The sequence below is a fragment of the Lutra lutra genome, chromosome 18 (assembly GCF_902655055.1).
Source record: "Lutra lutra chromosome 18, mLutLut1.2, whole genome shotgun sequence".
Classification (NCBI taxonomy): Eukaryota; Metazoa; Chordata; class Mammalia; order Carnivora; family Mustelidae; genus Lutra; species Lutra lutra.
The window spans coordinates 36578104-36605868 of record NC_062295.1 but is presented as its reverse complement, the minus strand read 5'-3'; the positions used below and the strand labels follow the sequence as shown (position 1 = coordinate 36605868).

Below are 27765 nucleotides of genomic sequence, written 5' to 3'. Positions count from 1 at the left end.
GTGTGCTTCCTTATCTCAGGTGGCTGGCCGTAGTTTGAAAAATTCTCCAAACTGGTCACCTTCCCATGGTCCCACATAGGATTGTTCCCTGCAGGGGATTTCTTCAAAGAAGGGTAGCCTGATCTCTGGATTCCATCGGGCTTTTATGAATGACTAAAACATTTACTAACTCTCCGCCCCAGTGAGCCCCTGAATTGTGCAGTGAAAGTGTGGCTGTAGTGACTAGGGTCAGTCACCTGCTTTGAAATCCGTAGAATCCCCCACCCCCAGCCCGCATTCGGAGACTCAGTGCTGAGAAAGGGTGTCTTTACCCTTCCCCAGATGGAATCAGTTCAATCACTCATCTGTTCCCTTGAACTTTATTCACTGATTCTTGGTGCCTCATTTTTTTTTTAAAGGTTTTTGGTGGAACAAAATGTGATGTCTTGATAATACTGTGAAAAGAAAGAGTGGGTATTTAGCGACCTACATGGTAAGGTGGAAGATTTCTTTGGTCTTCTCTCAGTGAACTTTGACCCTTAGAAATAGGTGATGAAAACAGACAAAGAATTTTTTTAAGGGTTAATACTTTAAACGGGAAGTGATGAGATTCTTTTTCTCCTGGAACGTTGTCCAACTCTCCTCTCTCTCGCACACTTTTTTTTTTTTTTAAGATTTTATTTATTTATTTGACAGAGAGACACAGGGAGAGAGGGAACACAAGCATGGGGAGTGGGGAAGGGAGAAGCAGATTTCCCGCCGAGCAGGGAGCCTGATGTGGAGCTGGATCCCAGGACCCTGGGATCATGACCTGAGCCGAAGGCAGATGCTTGACCAACTGAGCCACCCAGGCGCCCCTCCCACACACACTTTTATTGAGTAGATCAAAGAATCAAAGAATGTCTGTTCCGAAACAGGTCAGCTACTGAATCAAGATTGGTTTCTGGAATTTTTCTACAAATAGACCCAGAGCAAAGAATACACGTGAGGTTTCGTGCAGGCTCGTAATCTCAGCTGCGTGTCACAAACTCAGATCTTTGCTCTCGGTCACTGTTGCTGTCACAGAAAGAATGAGCCAGAACTGGTCTTGGGAAGAACAGAATGAACAACTGCTCATTCTTCTGCTGGTGATTTAAACAAACAAACAAACAAACAAAAAAAAGCCTTTCCCCCAGAAATAGTGGAAGATTTTTTTCCCGTCTATATTGTAATTTCTGCAGTTGCAGGAACTCCCATGTATGCATTTCCTGTTGTTTGTGCCTGTGCCCTTTTGTCCTTTCATTCTCTCTCTTTCTCTCTCTCTCCACTCTCTATCCCTTGTGTGTGTGGAGATAAATACATAACGTGCAGATGTGTTGCTCTCCCTTCCCTGAAACAGGATTGCAGTGAAATCCTTCCCCCGTAGACAAAATAAAGGGTGTGTAGATGTTATTTGTAGAGTAGCCCATAAGTTGCGAGGAAAAGTGGCTTTTCACATTCTACATTGTGTATGTTTGCGTTTTTAAGTGTCTGAGCTAAGAAAACATACCTCAGGAGCATTGAGCTCTGAAATCAAGCTTAGGTGGACTGTTCTGACCTGCACAAAGGTGACCGGTACCTGCTTTGTCAACAGCCAGATGTCAGACATAGAGCACCTGTCACCTGAAGACTCACCGTCGTCGACCCTACAGGCCGTCACCTGCCCCTGAAGGTCTGACAAATGGTGCTTTTGAGATCATTCCGATTTGACAGACAACCCTGGTTAGAATATTCATTTCTGTGAAACATGGTTTTGGATCTTAGGGGGAAAAATCCAGCGGCCTTTCTCTGCCTAAATCCGTTGTGATGAAGAGCAGGCTCTTGCCTCTCCGTAGAGCTGCAGGCTTCCGGCAGACATGCCTCGTTTGGACGTGCGTCTTGTCTCTTCCTGGTTTCTAGAAGTTTTATCCTTGTCAGCTCTAAGCAGCACCTGCAGAAGCAAAACAGCATTCTTTTTTAAATCAAGTAATTGCCTTCTTAAATGAAGTTTTGGATGGGCAATCTCTGGGAAGAACATTTGTCAGAAACTGTAGCCAAGGCCTCCTAGAATGGGCCTTGAAGGCCAAGCTTTCAGCAACACTTGAGGTCACTGAAGTGACACTTGAGGTCACTGAGGTTTATGTTCAGACTTTCTTAGGGGTCAGTGGGTCAGGGGAGTGTTTATTGGGGCCCGAGTCTCCGTGACAGGCCACCTTGAAGAATCACAGACATTTAGCCTTCTTTATCCCATGTTCATTGGATGCGGGGCCCTTGGGTTATGGGTTGATGGCTGGTGTGCCATAGTTGCGTGGGAAGGCTGTGTTGGGTCTGCTTCGGTTTAGTGGGAAGTGACTGCCCATGTTTACATGTTTAAAGGTGCTCTTGGGAGTGAGGTATCCTGTAAGAATGTTACAGAGCTTCTTGGAATCCTGTAGTAGAAAATTAACTGGCTTTAACCACCGACAGCGCAGAAAGGCAGGGCGCGTTGTGAAGGTGTGTTTCTTTCTGAAAAGGCAGAGGCCCTTGGTGCAGGACAGAAAGGCACCCCAAGGCTGGTCCTTGTGTGTGGTTGCCGCTTCCCAAGTGGGGATGGAAGCAGGTTAGCTTCAGGGTCACCTGACTCATCTGCCCTTTGCACAAGGACCTTGGGCTTTTCCTGGTTCCCGGCTCCTTTGGAAGTCTGACGAGAGCTGTGATGGCTTCTGAGACCCCGAGGCCTGCGGGAGGTTTCTAGGATTCGGGGCCTTGGAGCTTCCGAGAAGACCGCACCCACCCCCACCCCTGCCAGGCGGTGCCACCCAGCAATTCGCGTCCGTCCTCCACCCCTGCTGCCTACACTTCTTACCTTGCATCTTAACATATTGGCCGGAATCCCAATTCTGCCATCGTTTGTGCTGTTATTTATTTATTTATTTTAAAAAGATTTTATTTATTTTAATTTGACAGAGACACAGCGAGAAAGGGAACACAAGCAGGGGGAGTGGGAGAGGGAGAAGCAGGCTTCCTGCCGAGCAGGGAGCTGGATGCGGGGCTGTATCCCAGGACCCAGGGATCATGACCTGAGCCAAAGGCAGATGCTTAAGAACTGAGCCACCCAGATGCCCCATCTGTGCTGTGTAACAGCTTTTTCAAGATGTAACTTACATACTGTAAAAATCACTGATTTAAAGTGTACAAGTCAGTGGGTTTTAATACATTTCCTAAGTTGTACAGCATACCGTAATCTAACTTGAAGACCTAGTTCTCTCCCCAGAAGAAACCCCGAGTCCCTCCGTGGCCACTGGCCGCCTCCCTGCAGCCGCCTATCTGCTTTCTGCCACGGCGCGCCGGCGGCCCTGGGCAGCTCAGATAAGCGGAGTCCGATGTGACCGGCCGGCTTTTCTCACTTCGGATGTTTTCAAGGTTTATCCACGTGGGAGCCTGTCTTGGCACCTCATTTCTTTCACTGCCCAGCAATATCCCCTTCCACGGACATACCATGTTCTGTTGAGGGATGCCGGGGGCCTTCTCCTTCTCTACTCTTGTAAATGGTGCCGCTGTGAGCGTTTGTGTGGACGCGTGTTTTCTTGTCTCTTGAGGAGAGAGACACCTGCCCGAGAGGAATTGCTGGGTGAGATCTCTCTTTGGCCCACTGTGAGTAGAGCGGTCACGTAAACCGGAGCTGGGAAGATGGGATCAGCAGAAGAACGTGTGTAAATGGACAGATACTGCCGACTCGCCCTTGAAAAGGGTCCTTACTAACAGGGTCTGGGTGCCTGTGTTCTGACTGCGGCATTGGGCATTATCAGACGTTCATAGTAATGATCTAAATTCGTAGTAATGAGCTAAAAAATACATTCACTTGCCTTTACGTATCTTAAATCTTACCTGAAATGGAACTCTATTTTTTTTCATGCGCTTTTTTTTTTTTTTTAACTGCTTGTTTCTTTCTTGGTTTTTTTTTTTTTTTTTTTTTTTTTTTTTTTTTTAATTTATTTGACAGATCACAAGTAGGCAGAGAGGCAGGCAGAAAGAGACAGGAGGAGGCAGGCTCCCTGCTGAGCAGAGAGCCCGATGCGGGACTCGATCCCAGGACCCTGAGATCATAACCTGAGCCGAAGGCAGAGGCTTAACCCACTGAGCCACCCAGGCGCCCCTCTTTCTTGTTTTTTTAACTGTTCCTTTGCCTGTTTTTCTATTGGACTATTTGGTAATAAATAAATATATTTGACTGATTTTTTTTTAAGATTTTATTTATTTATTTGATAGAGATTACAAGTAGGCAGAGAGGCAGGCAGAGAGGCAGAGGGGGAAGCAGGCTCCCCGCTGAGCAGAGAACCCGATGTGGGGCTCGATCCCAGGACCCCGGGATCATGACCCGAGCCGAAAGCAGAGGCTTTAACCCACTGAGCCACCCAGCCGCCCCCATTTGACTGATTTAAAGCAAATCAGCCACTTGGTGCAGGTTGCAAATATTTCCCCTGGATGGTTTGCTTTTTGACCTTGTCTGTGGTCTTCTTTCCGAGTTGGAGTCTTGAGTTTTTGCCTAGTCGGATGATTTGTCCGCTCTCTGAAGGCTTCCGCGCTTTGAAGCACCTGAAAGGCTCCAGACAGGCGTTTCCTGTATCGGGGATGCGTAAAACATTCTCCGGTGGTGTCTTAGTACTTTGGTATTGTGTTTTACATTAAATACTCGATAGGCCTGGAATGCACTTTGATGTGATGATATCTTTCATTTGTATTCATGGGCTAGAAAGATGGTTTTCCCGTGTCCTTTGTTATTTAGAGGGACTTGCTGAAGTATTTGGGTGAAATGTCAAGATAATAATGAGCCTCTTTTTGAAATTTCAGAAAAGAAAAACATAGTTGAAGCCAAATGGCAGAAAGATAAGATGTGTTCCAAGCGATGGGTATAGGAGGTTTATTATACTGTTCTCTTTTATGAGTATTTGCTGTTGAAAAAAGCTTTATGACCTCCCGCATCCCCCCATTTAAGAACATTCTAAAATTACATAAACTATTTTTCCTCCATTAAAATTTCAAAAAATTTTTCAGATTTGTAGTTGGTAGAAAAAATAAGCAAACACCCCAACCCACTACTTGTTCACTTTCTCTGCACTCGGATTTAAGCAGATGAATGACACATGCTGTCTTCTTCCCGCCATTTTGTTCATGGACATTTTCACACACAGGGAAGTTGGTACAGCTGCACCTATGTCCACCCTTAGAGTCTCATTAACACTTCACGGTATTCATCCTGTCACACGTCCATCTGTCCGTCTTGTGTGGGCATTTCCCCTGGCATCCCAGGCATCAGCGCATACTTCCCGTAAACCCGCCACCGTAAATGTTACTCACTAGGGGGCGCTGTTTGTTTTATTTTGAGGTAGTATCTACTTAAAATGGACTGCATAAATCTTAAGTAAACATTCTGTGTTTTGACAAATCATCCATACATATCAAGGCTTACTGTCACTCCAGAAAGTTCCGTCATACTCCTGCCCCCCATCAGCTCCAGCTCCCTTTCGCCCCCTAAGAGTCAAGGCGTGTTCCGGGTTTTCCAGGCTGTAGTTGAGTTTTGCCTGTAACAAAACGTCGTGAAAATGCAGTGTGTACTCTTTGGGTCCGATTTCTTTCAGTCACATAGCGTTTCTGAGGGCTCCTACTTCTGTACGTGTCTCAGTCGCCCGCTGTGTGAATACATGGGTTTGTCCTTCTATTGATGAACATCTACAGTTTTTCCACTTTTAGCTGTTATGGATATAGTTGTTATGAACATTCTTGTGAACCTGTTTTCATTTCTCTTAAGTCAGTATCTAGAGTGCAAAGTGTGTTCTGTTTTATGAGAAACTTCCGGATTCTCCTCTAGGAGGCTGTCCCATTTTGTATTCCTACCCGTGCTGTATGGGAGTCTGGGCCTGTGTCCTCACCAGTGTTTGCTGTTACTAATCTTTTTAATATTAACCATTCTGATGTGTGCATAGTGATAAGTCATTGTGGGGCTTTTTTTTTTAAGATTTTATTTATTTATTTAGAGATCGTGGTGGGGGCCAGAAAGAGAGGGAGAGAAAGAATCTCAAGATTCCCTGCTGAGCATGAGCTGGACTAGGGGCTCGATCCCATGGCCCTGAGATCGTGACCTGATGCTTAACTGACTGAGCCACTAAGGTGCCTCTGGTAGCACTATTTTTTTTTTTTAAAGATTTTATTTATTTGACAGAGAGAGAGAGATCACAAGTAGGCAGAGAGAGGAGGAAACAGGCTGCCCGCTGAGCAGAGAGCCTGATGCAGGGATCGATCCCAGGACCCTGAGATCATGACCTGAGCGGAAGGCAGAGGCTTTTACCCACTGAGCCACCCAGGTGCCCAGTAGCTCTATTTTTAATTTTTTGAGGAACCTCTCTACTTTTCCAAAGTGGCTGCATTGATTGACACCCCACCAACAGCGTACAGAGGTTCCCTATTTTCCATGACCCTGCCAACACTTGCCACATTGTGAAGATTAGTCACGTTGAGCATCTTTTCATGTTCCTGTTGACCATCTGTATGTCTTTGGGAAAGTGTCTATTCTAGTCCCCTCCCCATTTTTTAATTGGGGTATTTGATTTTTTGGTGTTGTGTTGTCTGAGTTGTTTTTTTTTTTTTAAATATATTTTGCATATTAACCTGTCATCTAATATATGGTTTGCGACTATCTTCTCCCATTCAGTAGGTTGCCTTTTCGATTTCCTGATGGTTTCCTTTGCTGGGCAAAAGCATTTTAGTTTCAGATAACCTCATTTGTTTATTTTGGCTTTTGGTTCCCTTGCCTGAGGAGACTGGTCCAGAAAAATGTTGCTAAAACCAAGGTCAGAGAGCTACTGCCTGTGGTGTCTTCTGGAAGTTTCATGGCTTCGGGTCTCACATTCAAGTCTTTAACCCATTTTTAATTTTTTTGTGTATGGTGTGAGAAAGTGATCCAATTTTCCCGGCTCCGTGTTTTGAAGAGACTGTCTTTTCCCATTGTATATTTTTGACGCCTCTGTCGTAGATCCGTTGACCATGTATGGGTGAGGTTTTTTCGAGGTTCTCTGTTCTGTTGGTCTCTGTGTCTATATTTGTGCCAATACCATACTGTTTTGGTGCCTGTAATTTTGCAGTATAGTTTGAAATCAGCATAATTCCAGCCTTCTTGTTCTTTCTGAAGATTACTTTGGCTGTGTGGGATCTTTTCTGGTTCCATATAAATTTTAGGATTCCTTTTTCTGGTTCTGTAAAAAATGCCTTTGGTGTTGTGATAGGGATTGTGTTGAATCTCTAGATTGCATTGGGTAGCATGAGCATTTAACAATATTAAATCTTCCAATCTATGAACATGGACTATCTTCCCATTTATTTGTGTCTTTTCCAGTCTCTTTCATGTCTTACAGTTTTCAGAATACAGGTCTTTGACCACCTTGGTTAAATTTATTCCTAGGTATTTTGATATTCTTTTTTTTTTTTTTTTAGATTTTATTTATTTATTTGACGGCGATCACAAGTAGACAGAGAGGCAGGCGGGGTGGGGGGAAGCAGGCTCCCTGCTGAGCAGAGACACAGATGCGGGGCTCAATCCCAGGACCCTGGGATCATGACCTGAGCCAAAGGCAAAGGCTTTAACCCACAGCCACCCAGGCGCCCTTATTTTGATATTCTTTTAATGCAGTTGTAAATAGGATTGTTTTCTTAGTTTCTTTTTCTGATAGCTCATTATTAGTTTATAGAAACACAGCTGATTTCTACATGTTAATTTTGTCTTCTCTGACTACTGAATTCATTTGTAAGTTCTGATGATTTTTTGGTGGAGTCTTGAGGGTTTTCCATATTATAGTATCATGTGATCTGCAAGTAGTGATCGTTTTACTTCTTTTCCACTGTGGATATGCCCCCTTCCCATTTTAAGGCCTTCAAGAAAACGGTCATATGGCGAGGCCAGAGGACCGCTTCTGTTAGAATCCCATGACTAGCATTGCCGTGCCTGTGGCTGATTGAGCTCTTTGCACATCTCAGGGAGATTATATCAGTCAGTCTACTGGAAAAACAGGACAGATTTTTCTCTCCAAAGTAGGAAAAAAACTGCCAACTCGTGTGGCAGGATGGACAGTGATTCGTATCTATATATCTTGATCTACCTACCTGCTTTTTTTTTCTTAGCTGGTGGATGGTTGACACACAACGTTCCATTAGTTTCAGGCGTACAACGTCGTGATTCCACGACTCTGAAGGCATGCCACGCTCGCAGCAGCTGCAGCCACCACCCGTCTCCATACGGCATTCCTGCGCCGCCGCTGACCGCATTCCGCACGCTGGGCCTTCCATCCCCATGGCTTACTTCATACCTGGGAGCCTCCCTCCTTTCCCTTCCACCCATTCGTGCCCATCCTTCCAACTCCTTTCCCTCTTTCAGCTACCACTTTGTCCGCTGTATTTATGAGTCTTTCTTTGGTTCTGTTCTTAGATTCCACACCTAAGTGAAACCATGTGGTATTCGTCTCTCTCTGTATAATACCCTCTAGGTGCATCCTTGTGGATCTCACTCTTCTTCCATGGCTGAATACTCTCCAGTGTGCATGGCCACCGCAGCTTTATCCTTCCGTTCATCCGTGGACACTTGGGTTGCCTCCAGGTCTTGGCTATTGTAAATAGTGCTGCAGTAAATGTAGGGGCGCATACATCTTTTCAAAGTAGTATTTTCATTTTCTTTGGGTAAGTACCCAGCAGTAGAATTCTGGATCATATGGTATTTCCATTTTTCTTTTTTTTAATTTATTTGACAAAAACAGAGATCACAAGTAGGCAGAGAGAGAGGGGGAAGCAGGCTCCCCGCTAAGCAGAGAGCCCGATGTGGGGCTCGATCCCAGGACCCTGAGATCATGACCTGATCATGACCGAAGGCAGAGGCTTAACCCACTGAGCCACCCAGGCGCCCCGGTATTTCCATTTTTAATTTTTTGCGGAGCCTCCGTACTCTTTTCCAGAGTGGCTACACCAGTTCACATTCCCACCAGCAGTGCACCAGGGCTCCCTTCTCTCTGCATCCTCACCAGTATTTGTGATTTCTTTTTGAGGATAGCCATTCTGACTCATGTGAGGAGGTATCTCATTGTGGTTTTAATTTGCATTTCCCTAATGGTTAGTGATGTTGAGCATCTTTTCTTGTGTCTGTTGGCCGTGTCTGTCTTCTTTGGAAATATGTTTGTTCAGGTCCTTTACCCATTTTTAAATCAGATTATTTGGTTGAGCCAAGTTTATATATATATATGATATTAACCCATTATCAGCTATGTCATTTGCAAATATTTTCTCCCATTCAGTAGGTTGCCTTTCCATTTTGTTCATTTCCTCTGCTGTGCAGAAGCACTTTATTTTGGTGCAGTCCTCATAGTTTATTTTTGCTTTTGTTTCTCTTCCCCGAGGAGACACATGTAGAAAAATGTTGCCAAGGTTGAGGTCACAGTGGTCACTGCCTATGTTTTCCCTGAGCAGTTTCGTGGTTTCAGGTCTCCCATCTCAGTCTTCAGTCCGTCTGGAGTCTGTTTGGTGTGTGGTGTGAGGAAGGGCTCCGGGCTCATCCTTCTGCATGCAGCCATCCAGGCCTCGCAGCACTGTCTTGAAGAGATTTTTCTACCCGTTGGGTATTCTTGCCTCCTTTCACTTTGCTTTCCTCTGGCTGTGCTCAGGGCTTCGGCTCTGTGTTGGGTAGACGTGGTGAGAGTGGGCGGCCGGGTCCTATTCCTGCTCTTAGGGGAGGAAGCTCTCCTTGCTGGCCCGTGAGTGCCGTGTCAGCTGCTGATTGTCACACATGACCCGGATTAGGTTGCGGACCCCTCCAGTTGTCCGTTTATCCAGTCGTTACTGCGTCATCAGTCACTCCACTGTCACACGGGGCAGCTTGTGTGTGAGGACGGACACCTCAACCGTATGGTGATGCATGTGAGCGACATACGGGCTGCCAGCCCTCCCCGTGTTTCTTCCCTGCGTCATAGCTCGGCTCCTGCCGTGGCCAGACTTCTTCGCTTCCTCCCCACTTTTCACGTTCCCTTCTGCCTCCACCTCTCCATCAAGATTTGTCAAGGTCACCCCAGATTCAGTGACCGTGCCGCGCAGCCACTCTGGGCACAGTGGATGTTTCTGTACCGCAGCATCTTCCCTTAGCTTCGGGGTCACGGGGGCCTGGTTCTTCTCCCCCTCACTCAGTCTCCGTTGCTGGCTCCCCTCCTCTGCCTGACCCTGAACTGTTCGGTGCCGCCCAGGGCCCTCGGCTCCACGCGACTGGCTGTTGGCCCCTGTTCACCCCTCCCTCCCTCGGGCCTGGAGCAGACGCTGCTGGCAGCCTCTAAGTGCATGTGTCGAATGGGTGAAGGAAATAAGGTTGTGTCAGACAGATGAGTAGAATCCATTCTTTGAAGAAAAATAGTCCGTTCTCATTGTTTACTACGGTCGTCCGGTTCTGTCAAGTTACCGCAAATAGTGGATTAGGGGATACGGAAGAGCTGCTCCCGGCGTGGGGCTCCTGTGAGCCTCTGGTCACAGTGTTTTCATCAGATGATGAATGCATGAGCTTGTTTTATGTTTCTGTTTAAAGACATCTGATTTGAATACATATTGTTGATTTATTAACGACGAACTCACGGCAACAACACGGACTCCTGCTAAACAAAGCTTACCAGCCGCACACGATTCTCCGGGGGACACGGCCTGGCCCTCTTGCCCTTGGGAGCACCGGATGGCGCTGTGGCCAGAGGCCGTTGTAAGCTGTGGGATCACTGACCAAAAGTGCAGGAGGCGAAAACACAGACCATGGAAAGGACAGTTGTTCACGGTGTGAGCTGAAAACTAGAAAGCAGCGGGTAGCACCCTGTTCAGCTTCTGATGGGAGCATGTGCATCCCGCGCCTCCACATTTTCTTGCTGCCCTATGTGTGTCCCCGGACCACTGTAGAAGCAGCGCAAGTATTAATTTTGGGGGGTTACGGATACGCTTTAGCAACCAGGCAAATTTACAGATACAGAATCTGAATAATGAGGATCGACTGTACTTGGAAATGAGTTGTTTTCACCACTGATTTAATTTACGGGGTAGTGAATTTCAATAACTTTTACTTATTTTGTAAGAACTCAGTGTCCCATAGGCCACCTTCTCTTCACTGTTTCCCGGTCGTGCAGTGAATGAAGCTGTGAGGCTCCAGCTCCTATTTCGCCATTGAGGAAGTGTGTACTGGGTACCAGGTCTTTTTTTTTTTTTTTTTTTTTTAAGAATTATCAAATTTTTAAATTTTTATTGGCATATGCTGTTTTGATTTTAGGGGGGGAAATTTAGAGAATTTTATTTTTTAAATTTATTTTAATTTAGTTTTTGTGTGTGTGTTTGCCAAAATTCATTGTTTATGCACCACACCCAGTGCTCCATGCAAACCGTGCCCTCAATACCCACCACCAGGCTCACCCAACACCCCCACTCCCCTCCCCTCCAAAACCCTTAATTTGTTTCTCAGAGTCCACAGCAGGTCTTATAACTAATGAACAGCACAGTCAGGACTCAGTCTGATTTCCACGGGGTGTCTGCCTCTCTTGGTTCCCGTCATACCCCCGACCTTGTGAGCACTGTGGTACCAGCAGCGCTTGCCTGGTGCTCATGCTAGAACGAACGCGCTTGGACTTTACCACCCAAGGGCGTGGTGCTCCTTCACCATGGACACAAATACCGTGGGCAGCATTAGCCCATTTTTAGATAGGTCCTTATTCAAGAGATTGCGTTTTGTTTAATGGTAGTTTGAAAGGTTTGGGACGTACCCCAGAATCTAATCCTACGTCTATGTCAGTCATCGGACAAACTTCTAACCAGCTGCTCTTGGGGTGCCAGACCTGGGGGTGCACCCTGACCTGGCTGGGGACGCCGCTGGCTGGCCAGTGGTTATGGGATAACTGTCAGAATGAGAAGCAGAGAAAGTGATTGATTAAGTGCATCCCAGACAGTCATTAAATCCTGAAGAAAGACCAAGGTGTAACGGGCAAGGGGACCCTAAAGGGGGAGACTGGGGACAGGGATGGAGGAAGTGCCCTTGGCCCCTGGGCCTGAGCAGCCAAGTTTGGTGGCCCAGAGTCCTCCCGGCATCTGCCGGTCCAGTGGGCCTTCTGCTCACCAAACAAGCTACTGGTCATAATGTGGTGTCCTCGCTAGGTTCCAGGGGGAAGGGGCTGGTCAGGAAAGCAAGTATTGGGACCCGAAGGGCCTTCTCCCTGCACATGACCAATAGTCTGGTTTCCCGTTGGTCTCATCTGAGTGTGGTCGCCGTGGTGATTGAGCTCTGCCATGTGCCAGACAGCACTGCGAAGGCTGGAGACCCGCTTGTCAGTAAGGACAGACCAAACACCCTGACTGCGTGTGGCAGCAGGACCTCCCTTGACTCTGCCCTTCCGCGGAGAGTCAGGGCCTAGAAGGGACTGGCCACTTTCTGAGATGCTGCTGACTGACACCTACTGTGTCTGCATCGAGCCCAGCCTGCTGTGGTGGGAAGGAGAAGTTGTGCTTTGTGTAAACGTGACTGGGAATCAGACACTTGCTTTCACGGCCTATTCCATGCTAAGGAGCAGCAAAATCCTATAGTTCTCCTGCACAGCCATGTGTCATATCACACTTCATACACAAAGGATTCTGGCTACCACCCTGTATATGAGTACCTCGTCGTGTGGAGTGCATCAGGCCATCACAGCCACACTGAAATGAGTGATACCACACATTTTTCTAGAAATCGTTCCTCTCTTTTATTTTAGAGAGCAGGCAGAGGGGAGGGGCAGAGGGAGAGGGAGAGAGAACCTCAAGCAGATTCCTCACTGAGTGCAGAGCCCAGCACCGGGCTTGATCCCACAATCCTGAGATCATGACCTGAGCCAAAATCAAGAGTCAGGCGCTTAACCAACTGAGCCACCTAGGTGCTCCTAGAAATCGTTTTATCTTAATAAAAGGTCGCTTAGAGCTTGTTCTTTCATTGTCTCTAGTAGTTGGGTTTCTAAACTAACTTAAGCCTGTCTTTGTTACAACATTTAAATCCAGCAACAGAGCTAATGGAAAGGAATCCTTTCGAAGAACTTTGTATTTTGTCTTTTGTGTGCGTTTTCATATTCGGGCATCTGATTGACAGTGGAAACGCTGCTGCGGCTTCTGATGGTCCAACCTTCCAAGTCCCCCTGGGCTGGACCTGTCTGGTCATCTCTGCTGTGTGTGCCCAGCGCTGGTCCAGAGAGAGGGTGCGGCCTAAGGTCATGGTTGGGTTGACGAACGGGTGTGTGCTTGAAATACCGGGCACAGAGAGACAGGCCACGGAAGCAATGTGGATTGTTGCCTCTGTGGTTTTTCTACAGTCCAGTCTTCTCTTTGCTTCTAGGTCTGAACTTACCAGGTATTTACCACTGAAACAAGGGCAGGAATAAAGATCGGGGGACCTATGGGCGTTTAGTGGGGGTGGCTGGGTGTAAGATACTATCTTCGGAAGCTCTGTTGTACCTGTGACTTTCTATGCAAGATGTCGTGTACACTCACTTTTAACTCGCCATCTTATGAATGGAGGGTGTCCCCACTTGATGTGGGGAGCGGAGAGGTAATGGGTGTAGAGTACTGGCTATGGGCCATTATTTGCAACCCCCTCAGCAGTAACATAGAGGAGCTGTGATCCCCATTTCACGCATAAGGAGGACAAGACGTGGAGAGAGCGAGTCATGTAGAGGTTATCTGGGGCCCGTGACTTGTCCAGTGCCAGTGGGGAAGGGCCAGGACCGCAGGTGCGAGCAGGGAAATGAGGCCTCTGTCCTCACCGAGCTCACGTTCCAGGGTGTGTATAAGGAGCCACCCAGTGAGCAGAATGGTATGAGGAACAAGGAGGGGAGCAGGGAGACCCAGGGAGCAATCTGTCTGCAGCTCATAGGCCGTGAGTGTGGCCCCAGTCTGTCTGCCCGCAGGCTGTGACCTCCACCCTCAGCTATGTTCTGGAACCGTCCCTGCAGCCCGGTCCTGTCACCAGACAGCCACCACGTAAGCCTGTGGCGCTCTGCTGGGCGTGCGCGTGCATTTGGACGTGCATGTGTGTGTGCGTACGGACTGCAGCTGTTGACATGAATACACATGCGTGCTGTTTTCCTTCTTGCAGCTGATACTGAAGATGTGTGCATTGTCGAGAGGCTGTTCTCAAGCAGCCTGGTGGCCATCGTCAGCCTCAAAGCTCCTCGGAAGCTCAAGGTTTGCCACTTTAAGAAAGGAACCGAGATCTGCAACTACAGCTACTCGAACACCATACTGGCCGTGAAGCTGAACAGGCAGGTGAGTGGCGCGTGGCCCAGACTGCCGGGTGTGCCAGCCGCGGTCGCTGCTCAGCATACCTCGTGCCTGTCGCCGCCATCGCGGCTTCCTGCAGTGGTCTAGGACAGCTGGTGGTCCCGGGCCCCCAGCCTTTGGCCCTGCACCAGCTCGCCTCACGCCAGCTCCCCCATTCAGCTCTGTTTCCTCAGCGGTTTGCTCAGAGCACGCCATCCCTTGCTGTCCCCCAGGTTGAGTCTCCTCATCCGTCGAGACACGAGCTGTAGCATTTCTCCGCACACCGTACACTCGTCCGTAGGGCTGTGCCATGGCTTATTCACTTTTTTCCACTTTTGTACATGTTACTTTAAAAAAGTCTGCTGGCATCTTCTTCCCATCTTCTTCTTGTTTCCCTTTACTTTTAAGATGAAGGACTTACTCCTTTTGTTATCTTCGCCAAACTCACAAAACGTCTGGCGCAGAGCGTGGACTCAGTGGCTGGCAATTGAGTTCAGTTCACGACAATATCTTGTGGCTTTCACTTCCCCACCAAATGCAACACGGCCCCTCAGATCCTCCAGCTTTTCTGTGACAGTCACATACCCCACGCGCGGAAAGCTAACGCAGTCGCCCGGTGTGGCTCGCACATCACCCCGGAGGGAGGGTGTCCACAGCGTACCCACCAGGTAGATGGTTGTGGCAGAGGCCTGCCGGCATTGCTCTGCAAACCAGAGGACATGGTTATGATGGGAAATGACAAGGCACAACATGTCGAATATTCCTTAAACGTAGAACATACACATGTACGCTCACGCATCAACTGACTTAACCGTCCGCTGGGTGCACGGACCACAAGCACATCCCTGCTCTGTGCGGTGTGGGTGTGGACTTCAACACCTGCGGGTAGTGAGTTCTGAGACTTTAGAAACCCCCAGGCTTTTACTTCAGTCTTGGCAGACTCCGTTCAGCATGGGTTTCCGAAAGCAACTGACCTTTACCAGACCCGTCCTAGGCACTTGCTCTGATTTTCACAAAGGTGGGCATGATGCGGACAGACAAACTGAAAACCCAGATGGTACCTTCCTCAGCTGCATTTGGCCAGTTTCTGCAGCCGTACAGTGAGTCGCACGGGTTGAGGTCCTGGTGTAGTTGGCGGAAGTGGTCATGGGGGCAGGCGCAGCTGGCTGCAGACGTGGCGCTCCAGGAAGGCCGCCTGGTCATGGCCGGGTCTGCGTGCTGTTCCGGAGGGAACCGGGCGTGTCTCCGGCCAGGAGTTGATTCAGTAAGGGAGGGAGCAAGGATCGAATTGGCCCTTGATGTTTGCTGTTCCATTCTTATCTCTTCCTAGAGGCTGATAGTGTGTCTGGAGGAGTCTCTCTATATACACAGCATTCGGGACATGAAGGTCCTGCACACGATCAGGGAGACGCCCCCCAACCCTGCAGGTAAGCTTAGCAGGGTGAGATCGTCCGCTTTTCTGATTGTAACTTTCAAAGATGAGCTGTTTTCTCCTTGTAGGTCCCACCGGGGTAGACGGCTTTTGAAAGTATTGATCTGGGGACGCCTGGGTGGCTCAGTTGGTTAAGCCGCTGCCTTCGGCTCAGGTCATGATCCCAGCGTCCTGGGATCGAGTCCCACATCGGGCTCCTTGTTCTGTGGGGAGCCTGCTTCTCCCTCTGCCTCTGCCTGCCACTCTGTCTGCCTGTGCTCGCTCTCGCTCTCTCTCTGACAAATAAATAAAATCTTAAAAAAAAAAAATAAAAAATAAAAAAAATAAAAGAAAGAAAGTATTGATCTGGAAGCAAGCAAGCTGCCGTTCTTCTGCCGCTAGTCTGGCGGCCGCAGAAATTACTGTTTTCATCAGCTTCCAGTTCGGAGGCTGCTCACGAGGTCCCACCCGTGGCCTTCAGTCTGTCCCTGGGGGAGATGGTTGGGGGCTGCTGCGGCCGGGCCTGGAGACACACACCTCTGATAGGGGCTGACCTGCGAGTAGCAGCTCAGCAGGACCCCCCCAGGCCTGACTGTCCGTGTTTGGTTCCGCGTGTCCCGCAGGCCTGTGCGCGCTGTCCATACACAACGACAATGGCTACTTGGCGTACCCAGGCAGTGCCACCATCGGAGAGGTGCAAGTCTTCGACACCATGAACTTGGTGAGGCCCCTTCTGTACCGGGTCCCTCTCACCAGCGGCCCCGCTCTCTGCCCCAAGCACTGGGGCGTCGCTAGCGTCCGCTTTTCCTTGGTTTCACGGCTACCTTCCTGGTGGTGGTGCAGGGCTGGGCAGCCTCTGCCTGCAGATTTTTGCCCGTGCTCCCAGGGCGCGGAGCCCCCGGCCATGTGGCTATTTGGGGGAGTGGAAAGAGCCCCAAAGAGCAGCGTCTCCTCAGCTCCCCCCACCCCACCCCGTGATTCCGGAGCCTGTGGTTTTCGTGTTGAACCGGTTGGGGTTTTAGCCACACTAGGCTGGCCCTTCAGCCTGAGGACCTGTCTTGCTGCGTGGCGGCCGTGTCACTGTGGTTTTGCCTCTCAGAGGGCGGCGAACATGATCCCAGCTCACGACAGCCCTTTGGCAGCGCTGGCGTTTGACTCCACCGGAACCAAGCTCGCCACTGCCTCGGAGAAGGTACGTCTGCTGTGGCCCGGTAGGAAACCGGCCTGGGGGTTCGGCTCCCCGTCTCGCTCCGCATGCACACGGTCTAGGTAGCAAACGGGTTTCTGTACCGACCGCCTCCCAGAGCAGCACAAGTGACAACCTGCTTGGGGCGCGCTCCCTGCTGTCGGAGAGCCCGTGGTCAGGGCGGGAGCTGCAGAGTCAGGCGCAGGGGGCGAGCTCCCCGGGGCCGCGAGTGCGTACTGGGCCCGGCAGGGCTGAACATGCTGCTGTGTGCTTCCTTTGCTCCTTCTGTTACTGATTCACCGTTCCCTTTCACTCCGCATAATGCTAGATTTCTCTGAGTTGGAAAACACTTCAGTGGCTGTACCGTATTCAGTCCTAGTTTACTGGAACGTTGCCCTTTGAGGAGGTTTCCTTTTTCCTAACATTTAGATTGCAATGGTATAATAACATTTGGAACATAACTAATTAAGAATATAGATGATTCTTACATATGAATCTTTTTTGTGCATCTTTATTCACTTAAGAGGTTGCTGTGAGTGGGCATCTCGGTGGCTCAGTCGGTTAAGCCTCTGACTCTTGATTTTGGCTCAGATCATGATCTCAGGGTTGTGAGATCCAGCTCCATGTTGGGCTCTACACTGGGCGAGAGAGGATTCTCTCTCCTCCTCTGCCTGCCTCCCCCCAAAAAGGAAGAGTCCAGTGGGCAGACTTTCTATAAAAGGATGTGGTCTTTTTGAAGTTCTCTCCACACAGGACAGAGTGACTCTGGCCTTCCCTCCAGCTTCCATGACAGCAAAGGGCCCTCGCTCTCTTGCTCACGAGGCTGCTACGTCTTGTTCCTTCGCTGGTCCTCACATCTCGATAGTTCTGTTCTCTGGCCTGGCTCTTGATGATCTCCTTCGTTCTGGCTTGTTCTTCCCTTCTGAGCACCAGTCCCAGCTTTCCAGCTGCCTAGTTTAGCTCTGATGCTTTCTCACAAAAAACTGAAAGTAGCAGTAGCATCTCTCCCATTGCCTCTCAGCTCGGCCCAGCCAACCAAGTAAGAGCCGAGAAAAGTCAGCTCACTTGAACTTTCCTGTGTGGGTCTCCGAGCTTGACACTCACACGCGGTTTCTGTAAGATCATCTGTGGATCGCTCAGTCCTCAGGAATCCTTTATCTTCATGACTGCATTCCGTCCCCTCAACAAGGTCAACACTTGTTCATTTCGTATCAGGGGCTCAGAGACTTTAAATAATATGCTCAGAGTCACCAGGTTGGGCGGCCACAGAGACTTGGACTCCAACCCTGGCTTTGCTTTTAAACACCGCTGGCCATTGACACCGTTACCTTGCCCATTGCTGCTGAAGCTGCCACCTTGGTTAATAGTCTCATCTCCCTTGTTTTCGTTAGGTCCCGGAAACTCCCTAAAGCACTTTGTGGAACCTCAAGGCCATTAAGAATAGAACAGTTTTTTTTTCCTGGGCTAGGAAGAGCAATCTTTTGATTTCCTTTTAACCCCCCAGTGTCCCTCCCCATCCTTCTGGGTGCTGGGTGCTGGGGCTGTGCCTAGATGTGTGCCTAATCCTGCTTTTAGGAGTGCGGGCAGGGTGGGGGCCGCGGGGCAGCTGGGGCCAGCAGCCTTTTGTTAATTAGTCTTATGCACTAGGTATGCCAGTTAAAAAAAAAAAAACAAAAAAAAAACTCTAAATCAGAAAGTTGAGACCGGGGCACCTGGGTGGCTCAGTGGGTTAAATCCTCTGCCTTCTACTCAGGTCATGATCTCAGAGTCCTGGGATTGGGCCCCACATCAGGCTCTCTGCTCAGCAGGGATCCTGCTTCCCCCTCTCTCTGCCTGCCTCTGTCTACTTGCGATCTCTCTATCTCTGTCAAATAAATAAATAAAATATTTTAAAAAAAGAAACTTGAGACCACAAAGGATCAAACCTTTACTGTGGTTATTTTCGTATGTGATTGCGCTATTTTATTCCTCTAATTCTCAAGAATTATAAACTCATTTGGTATTTTATCCAGAGAGAATCAATTGTCTTTAAAAAAACATTTTATTGTAAAGATTTATTTTAGGAGGTGAAAGAGCGTGTGTGTGCCACACACAGGTGAGGGGCACGGGGCAGGGGTGGCCCTCTTGCTGAGCACGGAGCCTGACTCTGGGCTCCATCCCACGACCCCGAGACCATGTCCTGAGCTGAAATCAAGAGTTGAACACTTAACGGACTAAGCCACCCAACTGCCCGTGTTAGATAACATTTTAAAGAAAGGGAAACGGTTTCTGGTGTTCTATAATTCGGTTGTTTGTAGTTAATTTATTTTTACTATGTATAATAAACAGGTCAGATGTTATTAACAGTTTCAATACTGAACAAGTTTGAACCTTCCAAGGTGTATGGTGTCAGGTGACACACTGAATAGTTCTTCCAGCCCCGCGAATTTGAGATACTCCCTGTTTTCAGGTTTTCCATTTTGTTCTAGGAGTCTCTTGTGCTCTTTTATTACTGTAGCTTGCTAGTATTCTTTTAACATTTCAGTGTCGAAAGTCCCATTTGTGTTCACTTTCTTGGTTCTCTTGACTTCCTGTCCTAGATGTCCCAAGTCCTGTCACTTTGGGGGAGGCGGGCCTTGGGGGTGCTGGCATCCCGCTGGTGCCTCGTCTCCATGCGGGGAAGTGGGGCAGCTCACCGCTGGCTTGTAGCCTTCTCTGTCCGGTCCCGGGCCCCCCACCCCGGTCAGTAACTCAGCCTGAAGTACAAGGAAGGATGTCGGGGGCCACGGACCTCTCAGACCTAGGCTGGGTTAGGTGGTGCCCCCGACTTGCAGCACGTGCTTCGGGGCTTGGTGCGTGAGAGGCGAGGTGTCACGGGCCTTAGGACTAGAGCTGGCGCACGTGTGACGGCCAGGCTGTTGGTGTTGGGGAGAAGCAGTGAGTTGCGGCGGCCACATCCAAAGGAAGGAACACTGCTGGGGGACAGACGCTGCCGGCGCGAGGCCCCCTCGTCTGTCCTTCAGAGTCTCGTGGGAAGGAGACACGGGCTGGCTCTCCTTGGCTAAAATCCTTTTCTCTTTCCTTTCCCACCTGTCACAGGGGACCGTGATTCGGGTGTTCTCCATTCCAGAAGGACAAAAACTCTTTGAGTTCCGGAGAGGAGTGAAGAGGTAAGATACTTAAGTCCTCGCCGTTGATCTGGCACTGATTTGGACCTCAGAACCGTTTCTCTGGGTCACTTGGAGACTTCAAGCCGAGCTGGGCACCGCACTTGAATGCAGAAGTGCTTTCAGCCTAGCCCGATGGTCCAGGGAGGCTTTGGAGCTCCCCCGAGGGGTAAAGGGACGTTTTTATAAAGCAAAGTGGTTTTCCTTTGTCTGTGGTCCCGCTGAATGGAGGGCGATGGCCGGACAGCCCGGGAATGAGGAAGGAGTGGCTTGCGGGCCGCATGGCTTCCTCCGCCTACTCCGAGGTGGCAGGCCAGTGACTTCTGACCTGGCCAGCCTGCACCTGTCCTGCTTCTCTACCCCCGAAAACCTGTACCCCTTTCCCCCTCCACCCCGTCACCACTTATTTCCCTGTCTACACACCTCCCTTCCTTGATGCCTGCTTGGGAGGAAGGATCGTCTGTCCTGCTGAGGCCTGGAGCCTCTGCCACAGGACTGGCTCAGGGGCTCTGGTCCCCATTCCAAAGGGGCAGCTGAGAACACCCACCTCAGGGCCTCAGGGCGGAAACGGCCAGCAAGTGTTCTAGAACCGCCCCCCCAGGACCTCACACTGTTTCACTGCCGTCTTTCATCTGTGGGTCCATGTTTTAGGGTCCTATCTCCTGTGCCCCAGCCCTTCCCCATCATGGCCTCCTGGGTTTCTTTCCTTTATTCCCTTGTTTTCCTTATACCACACCATTCTAGATTGGTCTCTTTGGCTGCTCCTGCCCCGTTTCCATTTCCCATAACTCGCCTCTGCCCAGGAGCCGCTCTCATCCTGTCCTGTGCAGCCCCCCAGCTCCCACGCCGTGTTGTCCATGTGCTGGTGACCCCTCCCCTGTCTGTGGGGCCCAGGTTGCTTTCATGAGCTGTTTCCTGGTGCTGGCCCTTCAGCCACCAGCCAGAGTGTGCCCCCGTCTATCTGCCCATCGTCGCTCATAGGCCTTACCCTGGGAGACACTGGCACTGTCCGATCCAGTACCTGAGCCAGAGTGGCTCAGAGGGGCTCGACACTGGCCCCTTCCTTGCTTCCAGCTAGGTAGGGTGGTGTCGGTGCCCAGGTCAGTCCCACCAACCTCCGTCTCCCCAGGACCCCTGCCCACCCGGTTTGGGTCCCCACCACGTGACTTCCGTGCCCCTTGGTCTCTGCTGTTGGCCCATTTGGTCTGTTTTGTCAGACCGTGGCCCCGGTTGCTTGTCAAGGGTGTCCGCACAGTCAGCACAACCCATGTGGAGCCTTTAGGGCACCTCCCGCCGGTAGGGCTAACTGTTCTCTAAGCCTGCTCTCTAAGCCTGGCCTCCCACACCCTGCTTTTTCAACTCTCTTCCCAGTTGCTCCCAGCTCCAGCCACATGAAACTGTGGTTCTCTGGAGGACTGATCTCTCCATACGGGGTCTCCTATGCTGGTGTCACACCTGTGACGGGGCCGACTCCTGAGCCCTTGACGTCTGTATCGAGTGTCTCTGCCTTGGGGAGGCCCTCCGGACCCTCTCATAAGCCCCTGTTCCTCTAGCGCGGCCCTGGCACACCTTCGCTCATAGCACCTTTCCCTTCCGCACTCATGCCTTGCTGAGCAGTCCCTGATTCATCCCCCGGGCTTTGTCCAAGGCCTCAGGGCAAAACATGCCCTGTCCTTGTCCTGCCTCAAGGAAGTGCACTTACTGGAGGTTTTGGCATTTTTACAGTGATACTTAGAATCAACTGTAGAGTCTTAGCATGTTGAAAGTTTTGTTTTTTTCTTAAATATTATCAAGGTTGTTAGTTTGCTTTTTTGCACGTTAAGAGTTGCTGTAATTTAAATTACTGGCTTTTCTTTTGCTAACCTTAGTGCTGTAAATCCAGCCTAATACAGCTGAAAATGGTTTCGTGAAGCCCCAATGCCCTTTGTTGTTTGGAATGTCAAAGAAAATGGGCTAAGAAAATAACCAAAGAATTGCTCTTAACTTGGTATTCCCTTTAAAACATTTTCTTTTCTTCAGAAAATTTTTTGAAAAGATGTCTGCAGGGGCGCCTGGGTGGTTCAGTCCATTGAGCGTCTGCCTTCAGCTCTGGTCATGATCCCAGGGTTCTGGGATTGAGCCTGCTTCTCCCTCTTCCTCTACCCCACTCCCCTTTTCGTGCTCTCTCTCACTCTCTCTCTCAAATAAATAAAATCTTTTTAGGGGGGAAAAAAAGGGAAAGCGATCTGGAGAGGAGTAAGAAAGATACTGGTAGACTCAAGTGTCCTATTCTGGGAACAACTTCTCTGACTTTTTAAAGTCTCTGGAGAGAGGTTGGGGATCATGGGCACCAGGGGCTGTGGGCGATGGCGTAACCCCCCCCATTCCGCTTGCCCCCAGGTGTGTGAGCATCTGCTCCCTGGCCTTCAGCATGGACAGCATGTTCCTCTCTGCGTCTAGCAACACTGAGACTGTGCACATCTTCAAACTCGAGACTGTGAAAGAAAAGTGAGTTGCAAAGACACGTTTGTTGCACAAAACACCAGGCCCTTCTCCCCTGCCTGGATGGGAGCCCCGGCACAGACACTGCCCTGCCTTCAGTCATTTTTGCCAGTAAAGGCCCTGGAGCTGGCTCTCCAGTAAGTGTCACCAGGTCCGGGCTCGGCAGAGAAATGGCCTTCCCTGAGAGATGAAGCTGGGAGGGTGACGATGGGCATCCTGGGGGCAGTGCACCCGTCCGCCTCTTAGCACCACCTTAACCCACAGACACACTTAAGGGAGGGCGCCCCCGCGGAGTGAGTGCTGGCTCCAGCTGCCCACAGGCGGTTTCCGTTTTCACAAAACCCTCTAGGGTGAGCATTATCTGTGTGCTGTCTCAAAGATCATTTCAGATGACTTAAAATATGTGCAAGATGGACAACCACAAAAATGGGCTCTGGGAAAATAATTTGAGATTTTGCTTATCAGGTTTTTGGAGACTTCGTGTTAAAAGCATGTGGGGTTGGGGGTGGATCGTGAATTTGGCCTCGTATATCTTCGCATTTGCTGCAGGGGGTGAGGGGCTGATCATCTACTGGTCTGTGACAGGCCTCCTGTGACCCTTCCCGGAAGACACGCCCATAGTGCTCCCAGGCTCTCGAGACGTTGTCCTTCTCTGCCCCTTTTTCCTGAGGGATGGGGAAGTCCTCCTCAGGTTTCAGGCCTGGCTCCCATGAGTCGCTCTGTGTCTGATGATGGTTCCCCCTTCCCAGGCCTCAGGAGGAGCCCACCACCTGGACCGGCTACTTTGGGAAGGTTCTCATGGCCTCCACCAGCTATCTGCCTTCCCAGGTGACAGAGATGTTCAACCAGGGCAGAGCCTTTGCCACAGTCCGCCTGCCTTTCTGCGGCCACAAGAACATCTGCTCGCTGGCCACGTGAGTAGGGCCGGGGTTGCCGCTCTCCCCTTTGCCGCTGTCCGTCCAGTCGAGAGCCTGGTCACAGACCACCCCCGCCCCCAAGCTGGCGGCACTGGGGCTGGGCTAGGTTTCTCCTGGGCCAGGAACTTGGTTCGAAGCGGCAGTGGAGGAAGCACGCAGGTGCCACTTCCCTGTTACTAGACGTGAGTGGTAGAGTGGAAACTGCAGGAGGGTACAGGGTTCACTCCTGTGGGGCCCTGTCTGTGTCGCCCTGGGGCACACGGATCACACGTGGCGTCTCGTGAGCCTCATTGGATGGCCCGAAGCAGAGCCATGCAGGGAAGTACCGTCCTTCCTGGGTTGGCACGTCTCTGGTTCCGTGAATCTTATAAATGTCATTTTACTTCGTTCTTGTGCAGCTGATAACTCAGGTGAAAAAGCTTATGAAAACGCTCACCGTTAGCAAGTAGAGAAGCCATGAGACTGACCTTGTCTGCACCTGTTCTCCCGTGGGCTTCGGTGTTTAGGTGCACAAAGTGCCCCCTCGGCTTTGATGCTGCGGCCTCAGGCAGCGCGGCGGTTGTGATCTTTGTCCCGAGTAGATGATCTGTGGAGCGCACGGCACTGACCTGTGGCTCCTGTGGGGCAGGGGTGAGGGGCTTCCTCCCCGGCCGCGCAGAAGGTAGGGCTGCAGGCGTAGGAACAGCGTCGGCTGCAGTCCACGGTCCTGGAACATGGCTCCTTTTCTTCTCGCTAGAATTCAGAAGATCCCCCGGCTACTAGTGGGGGCGTCCGACGGGTACTTGTACATGTACAACCTGGACCCGCAGGAGGGCGGCGAGTGCACCCTGATGAAACAGCACAAGTAAGTGGGCCTCACGCCGGCCATTCCCGCGGAAGCCAGGGGCGCGAAGGGACGCATCCCCATGTTGCTGGCCTGGGCTGGGAGGCCTTGCTTCCCCACGCTCCCGCGCCTCTCTGCCAGCGTCCCATTGCTGTCTGGGCAGAGAGCGGACAGGTGGCTGGTGTGGGGCGAGGAGCACTGCGGCAGGAACTGGGCATGTTGCGAGAAAGGGGCAGTGCTCATGGTGTCCTCCCCAGTGTGGCATGCGTCCCGGAGCGCCGGCTGTCTCCTTGCGACCTACAGGTGTCCTCTCTGAAAGGAAGGCGTTAGTATCTGTTCGTTGGGAAGTAGTGCACTTTGCTTTTGCTTTTTTAAAACTATCCAGAAATTCTAAAAAAAATGACACTACAATACTGTAACTGTAATGGAGAAAGTGGGAGTGTTTTTTAGTAGTAAGTTCTGTTTACGATCTTCAGTCTTAAAACTGCAAGATTATCTCACTAGCTATAACTTTTTCATCCGACTTCCCATGGACAAATTTTGGTGCCAGCTCCACGTGAAGAGACACGCAGGGAAGGAGCTGACTGAGTGCCGGGCGAGCAGCACGCTCGCATGTCCATCCCAAGCAGCCTCTAGCCTCTGCTGCGGCATGTCTGGCCCCGCAGGCCCCGAGGCGATGAGGTCAGGACCCCCGAGCATCCTCAGTGTTCTCACTCTCTGCTTCCTCCAGGTTGGATGGCAGCATGGAGACAACCAATGAGATCTTAGACTCAGCCTCTCACGACTGCCCCTTAGTGACCCAGACCTACAGCACAGCGGCCGCCACAGGTGCTCACGTGCCTTCGTCTCCGACCAGACTTGGTAAGGGCCGTGACGCCAGCCTGGAAGGTGCCTGGTGCCAGTCCCTCCTGCTGCAGTTTGCGCTTGGTGCACTTCCCCTGAGCTGTGCTGCGGGCAGGGGACAGGTGGGCTCAGAGGCGAGCTCTTGTCAGCTGGGGATTTCAGGCTGAATCCTCTGTGTCCACTTTCGAAGGAGAAATATTCACGACAGCTTGGGCTGCTTCGGGTACACAGAATTATCCTTAGGTTGCTGCCGCTCAGCTAAAATATTACCCTAAATTCTGACGTTGCCAAGCAGGTGTCCTTGGTCCTGTGTCATCATTCAGTAAGCCCACGTGGGACGCCCCTCAGCGCTCGGGCCCTGGGAGGACAGTGCTGTAGGCCGACATTCAGGGCCCCTCCCGCTTCGGGAGCTGGGTGGCCGGTGAGCAGATGGACAGATGGGCCGTGCAGCCGTCTCCCCCTCCCCGATAGTCAGCTTGACCGCAGGTGAGCGATCCTGTAGGTTTGCTCACACGGGAGACTGCTTGCTCACCGTGATTCTGAGATGAGGTGGCCCTTCCCATCAGGTGAGGCGCCAAATGTCTTGTGTCCACGTTGGGCATCACCAGTTTGAGAACTGTCCCCGTCTTCTCTGTTCACTGAGGGAAACTTGTGGCCTGTTGGGAAGCCCCTATTTACTGTGCAGCCGTCCTTTTGACATTTACGAATTTTGGAAAATAAAGGACTTCATCTTGAGCTGCCCAAGGCTGCAGAAAGCTTGTAGTCAGAGAGTCAGAGAGGGATCACAGTTCAGTCTTGTGCACTGTAGCCTGCAGCTGTCCGGGTCTGGCCCCTGGAGCTGCCAGGCCCTGCCTCCCCGCCTCCCCATCTCCCTGCCTCCGCATCTCCCTGCCTCCCTGCCACCCTGCCTCCCAGCCTCCCCGCCTCCCTGCCTCCCAGCCTCTGTGCCACCCAGCCTCCCCCACCTCCCAGCTTCCCAGCCCCTGAGCACGGCCACTGTCTCTGCAGCCTACACAGATGAGCTGGGAGCAGTGGGCGGCGCGTGTCTGGAAGAGGAGGCCAGTGCTCTGCGGCTGGAGGAGGACAGCGAGCACCCTCCTATGATTCTTCGGACGGACTGAACTTGACCTGTGAACTCTGACCCCCGAAGCAGAGAACACTGGCTTGACGGAGGACTTTGTTATGCTGCTATGAACTTTGACCTGAGTTGGGAGAGGATGGCAGAGATTTAAAAAGAAAAAAAAGAAAAAAAAAAAGATCGTAGCTGTAGTCTCATTCCATACTGTTGAGAAATACATCGTTTTCACTTCAGTGGCTTTTAAATCCTGCTTAGGAATCTTAGCTTTTTGTTTGTTTTCTCTTTTTGCCAAAATTAACTGTTTGGTGAAGCCCTTGAAACCTTGCTTTGCATGCATTAATGTGCCAAGCCGGCATAGGAGAACTAGAAGCCACTTTTTGACAACTGCAGTTGCTTGGTTTCTAAAACCTGCATATAACGAGGCGCGCACGTGAGGACGAGACGGCATCGTGCAGAGCGGTTCTGGGTGTCGAGGCGGGTTCTGCTCGGGCGGGTCCAAGAGCCCTCTCTGGGCTTGCCAGGCCAGGGGCGTCCGCTGTGGGGAGGAGTCCTCTCTCCCCACAGCCCCTCCTGGGACCTTTTCCCCATTTTATTTTGTTAATTAAATTCTTTCCAAATTGGATTATTCTGGGATTTCTTGCTTGCCGGACTTTTATCTTCTTTCTGGCCTTATTTTCCATGTGGGTGCTGGAGGAGAGGCGTTCTTTCTGGTATTCAAAGTCTTCCTCTCGGACAGCACGTGCACTGGAAAGAGTACGTCGGAAGGCCAGAGTGAAGCAAAGTGGTCTCACTTGTATAATTAAATGACCTGGTCTTTAATTTTCCTGGTGAGAAACTGCGGTGGCGGGGGGGAGTTTGCTCGTCTTTAGGGAATTTTGTAGCCTTTCCCTGTACCCATGGAGCACAGAATCAGAGTGTAGGGGGCACCCAAACTGCCCTCTGACCTTGAGCCCTGCCCTCTGTCAGGGGCTCTTCTCACCTGTGTTAGAAATACTAGAGACAGAAGCACGGTGAGGGTGGGAGTTGGCTCTGAGCACCTGCCTTATGGGGTGAGATGTGCCTTTTCTGTTTTCACCTTACAGAATTGTTCAGAGTGTCGCAAGATTGTGGTCACAGGTCCTAGTGTTAGCCCAGCTCCCCTTTTCATTCTTACAGAGTTACACAAGTGCAGGTATTTTGCACTCTGCATTCCAAACCAACACATCCAGCAGTCCAAGCTTTGAAGCAATTCAAGTGGAGTTAATGGTGTGAAAAATCATGATAGAGTCTTTGGAATGGTGACGGTTACGGGCGGGAATGAAAAAAAAAAAAAATACTGGATCTGCTCTCCTTTCTCCCTTTGTAGGGCTTCTGAGCAGACGGGGCCAGAGCTCTGGGTTGTGTTGGTTGAGGCCGCCGTGTGGCCTGGAGAAGGGGAAGGGCAGTCGTCAGTGGCGCGGAAGGCCCACTCCACGTGCCCGACCTCGAGGTCAGTCCACAGTTCTGGGGCTGCATGTCCAGCAGTCAGCTTAGGTGGAAGCCTCTGTGCAGAGGGCATCCCAACTGCGGCGGAAGTTTCTAGAAGCGCTGGTTACGGCAGCCACCAGAGGCGCTGTGCTAG

The 27765-nt window shown here is 50.7% G+C and overlaps 1 protein-coding gene across 1 annotated transcript in view; it reads left to right on the top strand.

Annotated features, from left to right (window-relative positions):
* Positions 1-26787, top strand: part of WIPI2 (WD repeat domain, phosphoinositide interacting 2) — a 36704-nt gene extending 9917 nt beyond the window's left edge. The window contains exons 3-12 of the mRNA XM_047713396.1: positions 14117-14286; positions 15611-15707; positions 16315-16412; positions 16791-16883; positions 19956-20026; positions 22403-22510; positions 23254-23418; positions 24158-24265; positions 24975-25105; positions 26096-26787. Coding sequence (XP_047569352.1) covers positions 14117-14286; positions 15611-15707; positions 16315-16412; positions 16791-16883; positions 19956-20026; positions 22403-22510; positions 23254-23418; positions 24158-24265; positions 24975-25105; positions 26096-26208 — 1154 coding nt within the window. The 3' untranslated portion in view covers positions 26209-26787. The remainder of the gene's footprint in view (positions 1-14116; positions 14287-15610; positions 15708-16314; positions 16413-16790; positions 16884-19955; positions 20027-22402; positions 22511-23253; positions 23419-24157; positions 24266-24974; positions 25106-26095) is intronic.
* Positions 26788-27765: the final 978 nt, after the last annotated feature.